The sequence below is a fragment of the Dromiciops gliroides genome, chromosome 3, assembly GCF_019393635.1.
Source record: "Dromiciops gliroides isolate mDroGli1 chromosome 3, mDroGli1.pri, whole genome shotgun sequence".
In the NCBI taxonomy this organism is placed as follows: Eukaryota; Metazoa; Chordata; class Mammalia; order Microbiotheria; family Microbiotheriidae; genus Dromiciops; species Dromiciops gliroides.
Window position 1 is genome coordinate 88954994 of NC_057863.1, and position 14301 is coordinate 88969294.

Consider the following 14301-nt stretch of genomic DNA (forward strand, 5'->3'; position numbering starts at 1 on the left):
CTACTGCGCCATCTAGCTGCCCCTATTTTTTTATAATTATAAATAACAAGTAGCTATTTTTAAATATATATATTCCCATTGAATGCTATTACTGAGTCAAAGGATTTGATTACTTTTATGACTCTTGTATCCAGATTGACCTGCAAAAATATTCCACCAATTTGCATTTTGCAACATTGTCTGAATATACTTGTTTCCTAAAACTCCTCATCAATGTGAATTTTTTTTGTTTTTGTTGTTTTTTAAACTATTTGGTACTTAAATAGTGCCTCATAGTTTTTTAGATTTCCATTTGTTACATACATGTATCTATTAATGTTACCTGATGTAGGTGAAAATTACAAATTCTTTATTTTTGAAAAAACCCCAACCCAGAAGTCAGTAAAAAGAAGTAAAGGATAAGAAAGGCAATTCAGACTCAGTACTTCATATGTGATGTTACATGCCTTAAAGTATATGTAACTTCACATTTTTTATCCTATTCTAGTAACACTGAGCATTGTCATTACCATTCCTCCACAGAATCCTGCAAGTCACATATGGGGAAGGTTCTCAGCTTTCTTCTGCTTCAAAGTTCATTTGTGTGCAAGGGTATAAATCAATAAAGTTGATATTACTTTATTAGTAGGAAGCTGGGAAACCTGGCAGTACCTGCTGATGAGAAATGGAAGGCAGTATTTGAAGAATGCTGGCACCAGTTAGGCTGTGAGAGCCCAGGCCAGGGAGAAGTCTGGAAAGCATGGGACAACATTGCCGTGGCCTTGACCACCAATCGTCGTCAGCACCGAGATAGGTGAGTGCCTGCACAGCTCCTGGAAACAGTGAAACTACACAGAGAGCTGAGTCCCAAAGTGTTACCTTTTACTCTGAGAAAGTTATGGAAACCAATTCCAACTTTACAGGCTCACTTGCTGTTTCCTTCTGGCTTCCCCTTTGTGGGAAGAGAAGCAGTTACTAAATGAATGCATTTGGTACTGAAACTTGCTCCCTATGTGCCCCCTGCACACATCTGGGATATAATAGCAAGGTTTAAAGAATGTAGTGATGTGCACATTTTTTTTAAATCACGTTTGCTTCTTTATGTAAACTTTACCATTCTTTGTTCCAGTCCAGAGATATTAAGTCGTTCACATACCCAGACACTGGAAAGTTTGGAATTCATTCCACAGCATGTTGGTGGTGCCTTCACTGTGGAGAAATACGATGAGATAAAGAAATATTTAATAAAGGTAAACCAGAAGTCATTTCTGTTGGTTCTTATAACTAATGACACTACCATACTACCAGCACAACAGTACATTATCCAGAATTATTTAAATATTAGTCTAGTTCTGTGTTTGCCTTCTGAGTAGAGTGTATACTATATTCTTTGTTAGTCCCTGTATCACTAGAGCAAAGGCAACAAACTCACAGGCCACCAAAACTTAATTAAAATAGAATTGGAAAATGTTTGACAAAATAAGTAAAAGTACAATACAATATATGTAAGGTTAATTTGTGGTTTTCTAAGTCTGTCTGTAGCCTGCGGGGATCCAGGATTGGCAGCTCAGAAGTCAGAGCTCAACGAGCCTTTTATTTGTTGCTGACAGTCGCAAACACTTCTACTTCCAGGCCTTTCCTCTGCACTTATTCTCCCGGCCTTTAAGATACCATTGTTACAGGAAGAAAATAGGTGGATGACAAGAACTATGGAAAGAAAGCCAAGGGATGAAAAAGCCTCAGACTGCTGTAGGGCTTGAATGACATTTTCCAGAGGCAGTGCTTCTTACTGATATTTTTATCAAAGTGCATGAACACTAGTAAATCTCAAATGGTGATTTTCTTGAATAGGAAGCTTAAAAATATCTTAGAATGTGATTTTGTTTGATTTCTCTGGATTGCAGCTTAGGACTAATAGTCTTTTAAATATCTCAGGACTCTTGGGAAAATGGTTGGTTTTGTTGTTGGTTTGGTTTGGTTTGGTTTGGTTTTTTGCTGCATAGTTTACCAACTCACTTAAAATAATTATTTTTCCTTTCAGGCTTGTGACACTCCTCTGCACCCTCTGGGTCGGCTCATAGAAACCTTGGTTGCAGTGTATAGAATGACCTATGTAGGAGTGGGAGCCAATCGCCGATTACTGCAAGAAGCTGTGAAAGAGATTCAGTCCTACCTTAAGCGTATTTTCCAGCTGGTCAGGTCAGAACATACAGATAATTCAAGTTCTTTAAGCGCAATAGAAAATCATTTTTCCCTTGAAACTGAACTATGTATGACTGTCCTTACTTTGTTCCTAGAATTTTTTTTAAAAATGGCTTTATTAAGAATCACTAGTTGGGCAGCTAGGTGGCACAGTGGATAAAGCACTGCCCTGGATTCAGTAGGACCTGAGTTCAAATCCGGATTCAGACACTTGACACTTACTAGCTGTGTGACCCTGGGTATGTTACTTAACCCTCATTGCCCTGGAAAAAAAAAAAATCACTAGTTTTTTCTAAGACCCCAGAAATTTTGCATAGTAAATTTGAGATCCAGGACAAAGAAACTGATTTTTAGATCTAAATATTTCTTATTAGTTGGGTTTATTTTTACACCATCAGAAAGAAGCCTTTACTCTGAAAGTGGTGTTGACTTTTTTCTTTTTTTTTTTTTTGGTGAGGCAATTGGGGTTAAGTGACTTGCCCAGGGTCACACAGCTAGTAAGTGTTAAGTGTCTGAGGCCGGATTTGAACTCAGGTACTCCTGACTTCAGGGCTGGTGCTCTATCCACTGTACCACCTAGCTGCCCCTGTTGACTTTTTCGTAGGAAAACAAATATACAGCTGCAAGAGACCTTAAAGGTCATCCAAGCCAGTCTCCTTATTTTCCAGATAAGGAAACTGAGGTTCAGAAAAGTTGAATAATGTGCCTAAGGTCACATTTGAGAGAGCAGGAATTGTAGTGCAAGTGTTCTAATTCCCAATCCAATGAAGTTTCCACTGTACCGTGCAGTTTTCCTTTTTTATAGTGTTCCTAATACATAAATGAGTCATACCCTTGCATTAAAAAAAGGATCATGTCCTTAAAATATTACTTCATGTAAGAATCCATTATGAAAATGAAAGCCTGTAACATTGAAATCCTCTCCACTGACATTATGATAGATTTTACAATGCTTAAGCACAACATGAGTGCTCCATTTAGGAAGACCTGAGTTCAAATTCTGCTTCTGACATAGAAAACCTCCCTATGGACAAGGTATTTAACCTCTGTGGATTTTAGTTCTTCATCCATAAAATGAGGGGGTCGGGCTTTTTGTAGCTCTTAAAGCCTATGATTCTATAATTAAGATGTGTAACTTAGAGAAACTGAATTTCAGGAAGTTTATATTAGATTGTATTTGGTTATTAATTATGAGTAATTGTGGCTATCAATATATAATAATAGTGTGTTATTTATTTGCTGAGGACCTATGTGCTATTTTTTTTAATACAAAGATATATTCTCTGGTTTATGGCATAAACTGGCCATTGGCTCTTAAATCCCAATTTTCTTGTTCTGGTACCTACTTAAACAAAAATAGAATAAGACTGGATAAAATGTATCGATCGTGTATAAGCAGCAGTTTTCATTAGAACTGGCTATAGTAGTTTCACCTAGGAAAAACCATCCATGACAGGAGATCTCAGCAGACTGAAATCAATTCTCCTTTCACTTGACCTTAAATAGGACAAGTAGAGAACACAAAACAATTGATTTCTCCTTCCTCAGGTTCCTATTTCCTGATCTTCCTGAAGAGGGCAGCACAATTCCATTATCTGTTCCTCGACCCCAGGAAAGGAGATCCTTTTGCACAGGAAAGTCGGATTCTAGGTCAGAATCTCCAGAACCAGGGTGAGTGGAATGCAGATGAATTGTGGGGAAAGGATTACACCATAGCAAGGCGCTTCTAACAGAATTCTTTTGGTTACTGTGTCAGAAAAAACGCATCCTTTGATAGCTGAGTGTCTGTTGTTGCACCTTTCTAAATTTAGCTTCACTCATCCTCCCTAATCCACCATCATTGTGCAAAGCTGTGCGTCAGCACATTCCAGTAAGTCCTACAGGGCCAGAAAGAATTCCGATGCATACCTGGCAGTAGGCAGTATCTGATTTTGTGTAAGTCTTGGGGTCCTTGCTACAAAATGAAACCAAAAAAACAAAACAAAGAAAGTTGAAGCCTAATGGAAGAGTGGATCAGACTTCTTGGAGAGACAAAGAAAGGAGTTGATAGAGATGGTTTCATCATGTATTCAAGGTCAACAAGATATATCATTTCATGAGGCATTGGTCATCCCAGGTGGTAGTGCTCATGATAATAAGTATTTGGTTGGGAGGAGGAAGGAGCCGAGCACCCAACACGAGACACATAATTGCAGCTTCTACACTACTATCTATTGTAGAAGGCCATGAGGTAGAGAAAGAGATCTCAGGATTCTCTGGATTCAGCCAAGAGGATAGTTCTAGGTATCTTTGTTTACAAAGGCAGGAGCACAGCAAAAAATATGTTGGAAAATGCAAAGATGAAGGAGAAGATGATTTGTCTTATGCTGCAGAGAAATCAAGGAGGATTTAGCGATTTAGAAATTATTGGGAACTTTGGGGAGGACAGTTTGAGTTGAATGATTGGAAGTTGGAAGCCAGATTGCAAACAGTCTAGAAGAGAGTGAGAGGAAAGAAAGTGGAGACACCAGATTTTAGATTGTTTTCTCCTCCTTCCTGGTCACTGAGCTCCACTAGTTTGCTGCTGTCTTCAAATGGAGGGAGTCACCCTAAGCCTTGAGAGCTTCAAACTCCATTAGGACTTTGAGTAACCCTGTTTGCTACTGAGAGACCTTCTTCCCTGTCCCCTTCCCTTCCAGCATTCTTAAGCCTTCCTCCCCTCCTTGCATTCTACAGTTCAGGAGCACTGGCCTACTTGCTGGCGTTTCTCTTACTATTACTATTTGGAATACGCTTTTATATGGTCATTTATAGTTTGCAGTTTTTTTGAAAACTGTTCCTGCCCCTTTAACCACTCATCTATTGAGGGATAATCACTTTTCTTATTCTCCATTGCTTCATCTTTACTAAGAGTTTCCTTTCTTCCTAATAGGCTTTTAAAGCCCGAAAACATTATTGTTGTTATTGTCTCATCAGCTATAACTTTTTTTATTTCCCTCCTATCACCCCAATGTTTATAGCTATGTGGTCACAAGCTCTGGATTACTGCTGCCTGTGCTATTACCTCGACTTTACCCACCACTCTTTATGCTGTATGCCTTGGAGAATGATAGAGAGGAAGATATTTATTGGGAGTGTGTTCTTCGACTAAACAAGCAGCCAGATACTGCTCTCCTGAGCTTTCTTGGTGTGCAAAAGTGAGTATTTTATTTTTTTAAAGCAAAATCAAGCAGTTTCACTAAAAGGCATACTGATCATTTCATAATTTTGGTATTGAGTTATATGATCTATATTTTCCTGTCTTTCCTTTCTTTTTCATCATATTGATGAACAAAGTACTCATTTGTAAGCTTGCAGCTACCCTGACCAAGGTTGTTTCACAGCATATCAATAAATGATAACCATATCCCCCTCTGTAATGTTTGCTTAATATGCAGTTATAATATCATTCATGCATTCTTCTACAACTACTCCAAAACATTTTTTTTGCACTTGAATTACACCTGCATCTGAGAAAGTAATCTTAGGCAGCATGGGAAGATATCAATGTGTCTATGATAACATCTTTAAATAGTATCTACCGTAAGTAATGACTCACAATAACAAAATTCATGGGTTCTTTTTTGTAGGAAATTTTGGCCAGTGACTTTGTCAGTCTTTGGAGACAGTAAAAAGGTATGTTGCATCAGGCTTGGTTTATAGAGCAGATGTGCTTTTACCTTAAAACCTGAGTAATACCTAAAAAATGGTAACGTGAAAACCCAGGTATCATCCTTGACTCCTCACTCTCCCTATACACTCCATATCCAATCTGTTGCCAAGAACTGTCGATTGCAACATCTCAATCTAATTGATTTACAGCATCTGTTGAACACAGCTCCTTCTCTGCTCTGACACTGCCACCACTCTGGGGCAGACCCTCCTCACCTCACACCAGGATCATTCCATCAGCCTCCTGGTGGGTCTTCATGCCTCAAGTCTGACCCCAGTCTATTCCATCCTCCACTCAGCCACCAGGCTCATTTTCCTAAAGCTTAGATCCAGCCCATGTCACTGCACCCCCCCACCCCCACCCCTCAAACTCCAGTGGCTCCCTGTTTTCTCCATAGTTAAATACAATATGTGGCATTCAAAGCCCTTCATAATCTATCCCCCTCCTACCTTTCCAGGTTTCTTACACCTTAGTCCCCTCCATGTACTCTTTGATACAATGACACTGACCTTATGGTTATTTCATGAACAAGACACTCATGTCTCAGCTCCTCATATTTTCTCTGACTGACCACTGTGCCTGGAATGCTCTCTTCATCTGTCTGATGACTTTCTGGGCTTCTTTTAAATACCAACTAAAATCCCACCTTCTACAGGAAGCCTTTCCCAACCCCCTCTTCATTCCTAGTACCTTCTCTCTTTTAATTATTTCCTATTTTTCCTGTTTATAGCTTGTTGTCTTCTATTAGATTATGAACTCCTTGAGGGTGAGGACCGTCTTTGGCCTCTTTTTGTATCCCCAGCTCTTAGCACAGTGCCTGGCACATAGTAGGCACTTAATAGATGTTGGTTGACGATTTTCTGAGTGACTTGGGGAGAAATCTTGCTTTCCCTTTAGGAGGAGTACCCTACCTAAAGCATATTTGCATTACTAATCACCAAAGACAGGATGCTTTGCCCCCAAATCAGACAGTCTGTTGTAATTGCAAAGAATAGTTTCCCTTTTGTTCCTCAAATACAAATGTTCTTTTGCACAGGTTTTGCCTACTACAAAAGATGCCTGTTTTGCCTCAGCAGTCGAATGTCTACAACAAATCAGGTAATTTCTGAATTGTAATGCATTATATGATTCAAAGCAGTAAGAGGTTTCTTGAATTGATAAGCTGATTCTGAATTTTGGAAGACTATGATTTTACCTGAATCCCCAGATTTCTGCCTTTGGTGACAGCTTCCTGAGAAATGTAGGTGATCTCTGTTCTAATTTGTTTTCTCATTCTATTCCCATCATCATCACCCTAGTTCTTGTCTCAATTACAAAAGTCTCCTAAGACTGAGCTCACTCCCTCCAGCTTCTTATCCTTCCACACTGCGTGTACACTGCTATCAGATTGGTCCTCCCAAAACATAGCTCCATTCATGGCAGTTTCTTCCCCGGTTCCTTATTACCTACAAATTAAAATACAAAAATCCTTGGCCAGGCCTTGAAGACCCTTCATGATTTGGCCTTTCTAGCCTTATCTTCCACTCTTTGCTTTTGCATCCATCTGTGCTCCAAACACGTAGGTCTGCTTGTTTTATAATCTGTTTTTCTATCTCTGAAAAAATTCCAACCTGTCTAGCACTTATCTACCTCTATTTATTTCCTTTCCTTTGAGACCCACAACAAATTCAAGATACTTCCTTCATAAAACCTTCCTTGATTTTGTCTCTAAGACAGAAGTAATTAATTTGCCTTCTGAATTTTTTATTGCATTCACATTTGGCATTATATTGTAATTATTCATATATGTGCCTTATTTCTTCTATATTAGAAGCTCTCTGAGGATAGAAAGTTTCTTCTTCTCCTTGTTTTTATCCATTGTATTTGGCCTTGTTCTTTGCCACGTAATAAGCATACAGCAAATGAATGCAAAGGCAATACTTGACATTTTTTGAGAATTTGAAAGACTTTTCTATGAACATTTATCCATACAAATATACCTTAAGATTGTGTAAACTCGGTCAAATTTAGAGATTATATGCTAGAAAATTAAGGTTTCATATTGGCAGATGGGAAGAACTATGTTTTATTGAGTAGAGAGACTTATCTAATAAGACATCTATTTTAAGGCCTTTGAAACCCCAAAGGTATCTGATAATCGAAGCCTGATTTTTATCTTTAGTAATTAGGAAGTAGTGACATGTTTCTTTTACTTTCTTAAAACAGTACGACATTTACCCCATCAGACAAACTTAAAGTTATCCAGCAAACTTTTGAAGAGATATCTCAAAATGTCCTTGCTACACTTCAGGAAGACTTCTTATGGTCCATGGATGACCTGTTTCCTGTTTTCTTATATGTGGTGCTCCGGGCCAGGTGACTAGCTTTACCATTTGTTATTTTAAGGAAAATTTTTTTTAAGTTTCAAGTGATAAGACTTTTTTTTTTTTTTTTGCGGGACAATGGGGGTTAAGTGACTTGCCCAGGGTCACACAGCTAGTTAAGTGTCAAGTGTCTGAGGCCGGATTTGAACTCAGGTACTCCTGAATCCAGGGCCGGTGCTTTATCCACTGCACCACCTAGCTTCCCCGTGATAAGACTTTTAAAGTGGGTAGGTTGAGCAGGACTAATATTTGGCAAAATGGTTTGAAATAGATAAAATGTCTTTGGCTTCCTTTACCCACTTTCTTATGCCTATCATCTTAAGGAGGGGACAAAAATGTCAATCCTCAACATTCATGAGTTTAACTTAATTAACTTCAAGCATTTACATGATTCTATTAGTTACTTCAATTTTGTTTTCAGGTTGGCAACTGTGCATATTTGCCGCTATGCAGAAATGTAGGGGGAAAAATTAGAATTGTGATGCATGTGAATTTATAACCATCAAAAAGAGGAAAATATTTGTAAAAATGTTCTCCAACCTGCTCCCATTTTCTTTCAACGTTACCCCCTTGAAAGTTGAGAATTGACTACATGATAAATTCAGTCTTAATTTTTTTCATCCTAAAATTCATTACATTTTAACAATTCTTTAATCCTTGGTAGCAGTTATCTGTAATTATACAGAAATTGGGGCACAGAGAACTTGCAGATGTATATAATAAAATTTTCCTTCCTCAAAGTTAATTTTTAATGTCTTGCCCCTACAAGAAGGAAAGTAACAAAATAAACAGTCTTTAGTACTTTAGACTTTGTTTAGGTTAAGGGGAAAGAGTCAGAACAAAAGAAAGCCTTTTTCCTTTGTATTCTGAGTTAAGGATCAAGGTGGCACAGAGGGGAAAATCCTGGATTTGGAATCAGACAATGTGAATTAAAATACTGTCTGCCATTTTCTACCTGAGTGACCTTGGGAAAGTCATTTCACCTTTGAGGAGGGGAGGCGTCAGTTTTCTCCTTTTAAAATGGGAGGATTGGATAAATTAATCTCTAGGGTTGTTTCTGGCACTAAGTACTGTTTGGTACAGTGCAGAACTCTGGCTATGTAAATTAAGTTCATAACTTTATATACCAGTATAGTGTCTCATTTTCTTTTAAGCTATTCTTTTATCATCTCATTTGGATCAAAGTAATCTTTTCTTTCTGTAGCCCTTTTTCTTTTTTTCAAATATAGATTCGGAGGAGAAAATAACAACAAACGGTGAATGACAGTGAATAATGTGGCACATTTTTCTCTTGACAGGATCAGGAATTTAGGATCAGAAGTACATCTCATTGAGGATCTTATGGATCCATACCTCCAGCATGGGGAACAGGGAATCATGTTCACTACCTTGAAGGTGAGTAGATTTCATTTTTTTATAATACTTATTAATTTTTTCTCATTTTCTGCACTGAGATATGATCTTTGACTATGTCCTTTTAAAAAAAATAAAAGCTTTATAGCAGTGAAAATTAAGTAAAAGATGGATGGCATTAAAGTAAAAGATGGAATAGTAAAGCAGGTTAACTTTTCTAATACTTAAAACTTTACACTAGATGAAGAGCTAAGCAACTCAGGGTACCATGTGTTGTGTCTCATTTGTCACTCCTTCCCCAAGGGGCTTAGAGCACGTTTGCTAACTAAATTGTTTTATAAGTTTATATATTGAATCCTTATCAGTTAATTATGTAACTATAGTAAAAGTATAAAGGTATCTTATAGCTCCAGAAAATGCTCCGAAATTTCATATGGCATAGAAGAACTTTGGCAAAGCTCAGAAATCAATCCATTAAAGTTATGAGTTTGTAATTCATCCATGTATTTGGTCATGCTATCTCCCATGCCCACAACAGTCTTCTCGCCTTCCCTCTCACCTCAGCCTCTGGATGTCCCTCCCTACTTTTAAGGCCCTGCTCGGATGCAGTTTCTTCAGTGAAGTTGTCCTTGATCCCTCCTGCCCAACTGAAAGTGATTTCTTCCTTCTCCTATTCCTCCCAACATTTAACCTGTACTTGTCCTTTTCACTTTTCTCAGTTTCCCTTTTCCCACATGCGTTTGTATACATCCTTTTCCCTTTGGCATGAGAGGCAAGTTTGGGATCTGTATTTTATATCTGCAGTTTTTTGTGCCTCAGTGTTTGATCATGTTTGCTGAATTGTATTAGACTCCTCCCTAGAGACTTTGCAAGTGTTGAAGTGAATCCAGGGAACTGTACTAGATCCTTGCTGTGACACTGCCTCCAGGGTCCATGCAGAATTACTAAGTCCTGATGCTGGGATCAGAGCCCGGATCTCCTCATTCCAAGTCTAGTGCATTTTCTACTCTGCCATGCAGCTGGCTCCTAAAATACAGGGCTTGGATGACATGGTCTCTATGTCCCTTCCAGTGCCAAAATCCTATAATTCTCATCTAAGTCCTGATTCTGCCATGTACCAGTTATGGACCTTGAGAAGATCAATGTTTCTGAACCTCAGTTTCTTTATCTGCAAAACAAGGATGATAGAGCATTTTTCACAGGATCATAAAGAAGATGAAATGAAATTGTATTTATGCAGTGTATTATACTCAAATGCAATAGAAATGTCAGCTATTATTCCTCCCTTACCTAAAAAAACATTATACAAGACTCAAGTTAACAGATATCTTTAAGATATGAATCATGTTTCCAAAATTCAAACCTGATTTTTTTTTTCCAGGCATGTTACTATCAGATCCAGCGTGAAAAGCTTAACTAAAGCCCCATCAACCTGAAAACTGGATTATTTGTGGAACAGAGTATGCAGCACTATCTGAAGTCTTCACCCAAAGTAGCTGAGAAAATCACAAGTTAGAAAAAACATTGTTATCCTGGTGATTGCTTCTGAGCCCCATTGGCTGGTCAGAAGCCTGAGCCCATGGGGGAGTACAAGTGGTAGAAGCAACGAGTGAAAAATGGTAGAAATTTGATGAAATCTCATCTGATATAATTCAAAAGATCACACCAGCTTCTGGAGTTAAAACAACAGAATTCCAGTATTACCTTTCTTAAAGTAGAAGTCTTGCTACTTAATCTTTTGTGATGGAAGACTTGGTCTCAGGATGTAGTTTCTTTGTAGACTTGAGGAGTTTTGAATACTGTGAGTTTCTGATATTCTTGACTATTTGCAGTGACTCCTAATCCCTTCTCAAGAATCAGATTGTACCTTGAAACCACCCTTTGCCTTCTTAATTTCTTTTCAATCATGTATTTATCTTAAGTTTTTACTGAGAGAGAAAAGAGAATTTTAGCCTGCACTTTTAACATTTCTAAGGTTTGTCACTGGAACACACATGCATGATGGGAAAGGTTCTGTGTGATAGCTACTGTACTCCTACCCATTAATTATGAGAAGCACGCAAGTCAATCTCCTGTCTTTTGGATAGAAAGAATGGAAATTTTGTCTTCACTTCCTTACCATCCTACCTGTAATGACTGAAACTCAGACACTGAGATGCTGTGAAGAAACCTCATTCATCCCACCGGTGACAGCTGCATTGCAGGGTCTGAGAATGAGAGCTGAAGACCTTTGGAGCTTTGGCTATAAAGGCTGCCAGAAGAGCCTCTATCATGGGACTGAAGGCTATAAACAAAAGGAGCCGTCACCAAGTTGTGTGTTGGGGGAGGGGGAGTGAGACTACCCCCCTGGCCCTACACAGAAGGAAAAGCAAACTATTTTGACTTTTTCTGATTTCCAAAGTATTGTGACACAAGAATCTCAGTGTTTTTGCTTTTATTATTTTTTTTAACCCGCCTGTTCATGGTTTAAAGTTATTGGCTTCTGGTGGCCATTTTGAATCTAATCGGTGCTTTTCTTCCTCACGTCACTTACACACAAGGGGCAGGGATAGAAAACGTCCCTCTGGCTTGTTATGTCATGTAGCACAGAGGACACTAATCGGTTTTGGAAAATGGAATCATGGTTTGTGCTCTCTTACTTTATCAATTTATCAATCAAAACAACTGTTTGTTAAAACACTGTTTGGGAATGCTGGCTGTAACATAACAGCAATTTTCATAATAAAACACTCATCTTTCTGAAACGGTTTTGTGATTGGTTGAGACCTAGCATTCAACTCATACTAGCATTTGGGAACACTGGACCACCAGCTAACAATTAGCCCTTCTCCCCTTCTCTCTCCCTTGCCAGCAAGTAACTTTTTATGTAACCGTAACTTTCAGGTAAGCCCATTAGTACAAGATTCCCTAGAATTTTCCCAAAATAAACTTCTGAAAAACTTAGAATCACATATCTAAAATAAATTTATACAAACTTCTTTACTCTGATCACAACCCCACTACATAGAGGCTGTTAAGCTTCATCAAAAAGCCAAATTTTGTTTCCTGGAATCCGGTTGCAGTAAGAGTCAGAGTGTAAGACTAGTCTATGTTAGCACATCTAAACTAAAGTCAGTCTTAACAGAATAGAGAAAGGAGCCATGGAGCTGAAGAAAGGAAAAGCTGAAAAATGTAGAAGCTCAAATAGTGTTGGATCATCATCATTCAAATAAGGATCATTTAGTGCTTCACTTCTTTGTCTTCCTTATTACTTCCTAGTAACCAATGATGCATCCTTAATTATTTTGAATAAGTGTTACATTCCATGTACAAATTGCTAGTGTATTAGACCTCTCTGCAGAACATAACCACTTGATAAATATCAGTGAGCGCAACACTCCCCTGCTATATCAGGTACACACCAAAGCAAAAAATACAACATTTCTAAATTTCAGAGTCTTTTTTTGTTGTTGTCGGCTTCTACATGCTTTTTGTTCTATATGCATACAACAAAATACAGCAGAATTGATTCTGTTTTCCCAGGTCCTCACATTTAAATGTACCTTGTCTCTTACAGGATAATACAAAGGTAAGCAGGAAATTAGAACAGTGGGAAGAATAACAACCTCAACAGATACTTAAATGCCATTTTTAACAAATTCGTTCTGTTGTCACCTTTTTTTTTTTTTTTGGCTGGTTAAGTGACTTGCACAGTCACACAATTAGTGTCAAGTGTCTGAGGCCGGATTTGAACTCAAGTCTTCCTGAATCCAGGGCCAGTGCTTTATCCATTGGGCCACTTCACTGCCCCCATGACTATTGGGGTTTTTTTTGTTGTTTTGGGGTTTTTTTAATTAATTTTTTTAAAAAATTAATAAAGTATTTTTTTTCCCATTACATGTAAAGATAGTTCTCAACTTTTGTTTATACAGGCTTTCCAATGTCAGATTTTTCTCCCTCCCTCCCCCCTCCCCTAGACAGCAGGTAATCTGATATAGGTTTTTTATATATATATATATATATATATACACACACACACACACACACACACACACACACACACACACAATAACATTAATCCTATTTCTGCATTAGTCATGTTATAAGAGAAGAATCAGAGCAATGATGAAAATCCTCAAAATGGAAAAAACATCAGCACCAAAAACAAAAGAAATAGTATGGTTCATTCAGCATCTATACTCCACAGTTCTTTTTTTTTTTTTTCTTGGATTTGGAGATCCTCTTCTATCATAAGTTCCCTGGAACTCTTCTGTTCCATTGCATTTGTGAGAAGAATATAGTCCATCACAGTAGATCAACATTCAATGTTGATGATACTGTGTACAACGTTCTTCTGGTTCTGCTCATCTCACTCATCATCAGCCCACACAAGACCCTCCAGGTTTCTCTGAACTCCTCCTGCTCGTCGTTTCTTACAGCACAATGGTATTCCATTGTGTTCATATACCACAACTTGTCCAGCCATTCCCCAATTGATGGGCACCCCCTCAACTTCCAATTCCTTGCTACCACATAAAGAGCAGCTATAAATATTTTTGTGCATGTGGGTCCCTCTCCCCTTTCCATGATTTCTTTGGAAAAAAGACCCAAAAGTGGTATTGCTGGGTCAAAGGGTATGGACAGCTTTATCACCCTTTGGGCAACTATTGTTTTTTAAAAACCATTTGTTTCTGTTATACGCAATCCCATATGGACTTCCACCTTGTAACAAGG

At 38.2% G+C, this 14301-nt stretch overlaps 1 protein-coding gene across 2 annotated transcripts in view; it reads left to right on the forward strand.

The window, feature by feature from the left end:
- Positions 1-12332, forward strand: part of ALS2 (alsin Rho guanine nucleotide exchange factor ALS2) — an 83559-nt gene extending 71227 nt beyond the window's left edge. For both annotated transcript variants that reach the window (XM_043990890.1, XM_043990891.1), the window contains exons 25-34: positions 626-793; positions 1109-1229; positions 2021-2178; positions 3730-3852; positions 5181-5357; positions 5790-5835; positions 6909-6970; positions 8078-8227; positions 9534-9630; positions 10970-12332. In XM_043990890.1, coding sequence (XP_043846825.1) covers positions 626-793; positions 1109-1229; positions 2021-2178; positions 3730-3852; positions 5181-5357; positions 5790-5835; positions 6909-6970; positions 8078-8227; positions 9534-9630; positions 10970-11008 — 1141 coding nt within the window. In that variant the 3' untranslated portion in view covers positions 11009-12332. The remainder of the gene's footprint in view (positions 1-625; positions 794-1108; positions 1230-2020; positions 2179-3729; positions 3853-5180; positions 5358-5789; positions 5836-6908; positions 6971-8077; positions 8228-9533; positions 9631-10969) is intronic.
- Positions 12333-14301: the final 1969 nt, after the last annotated feature.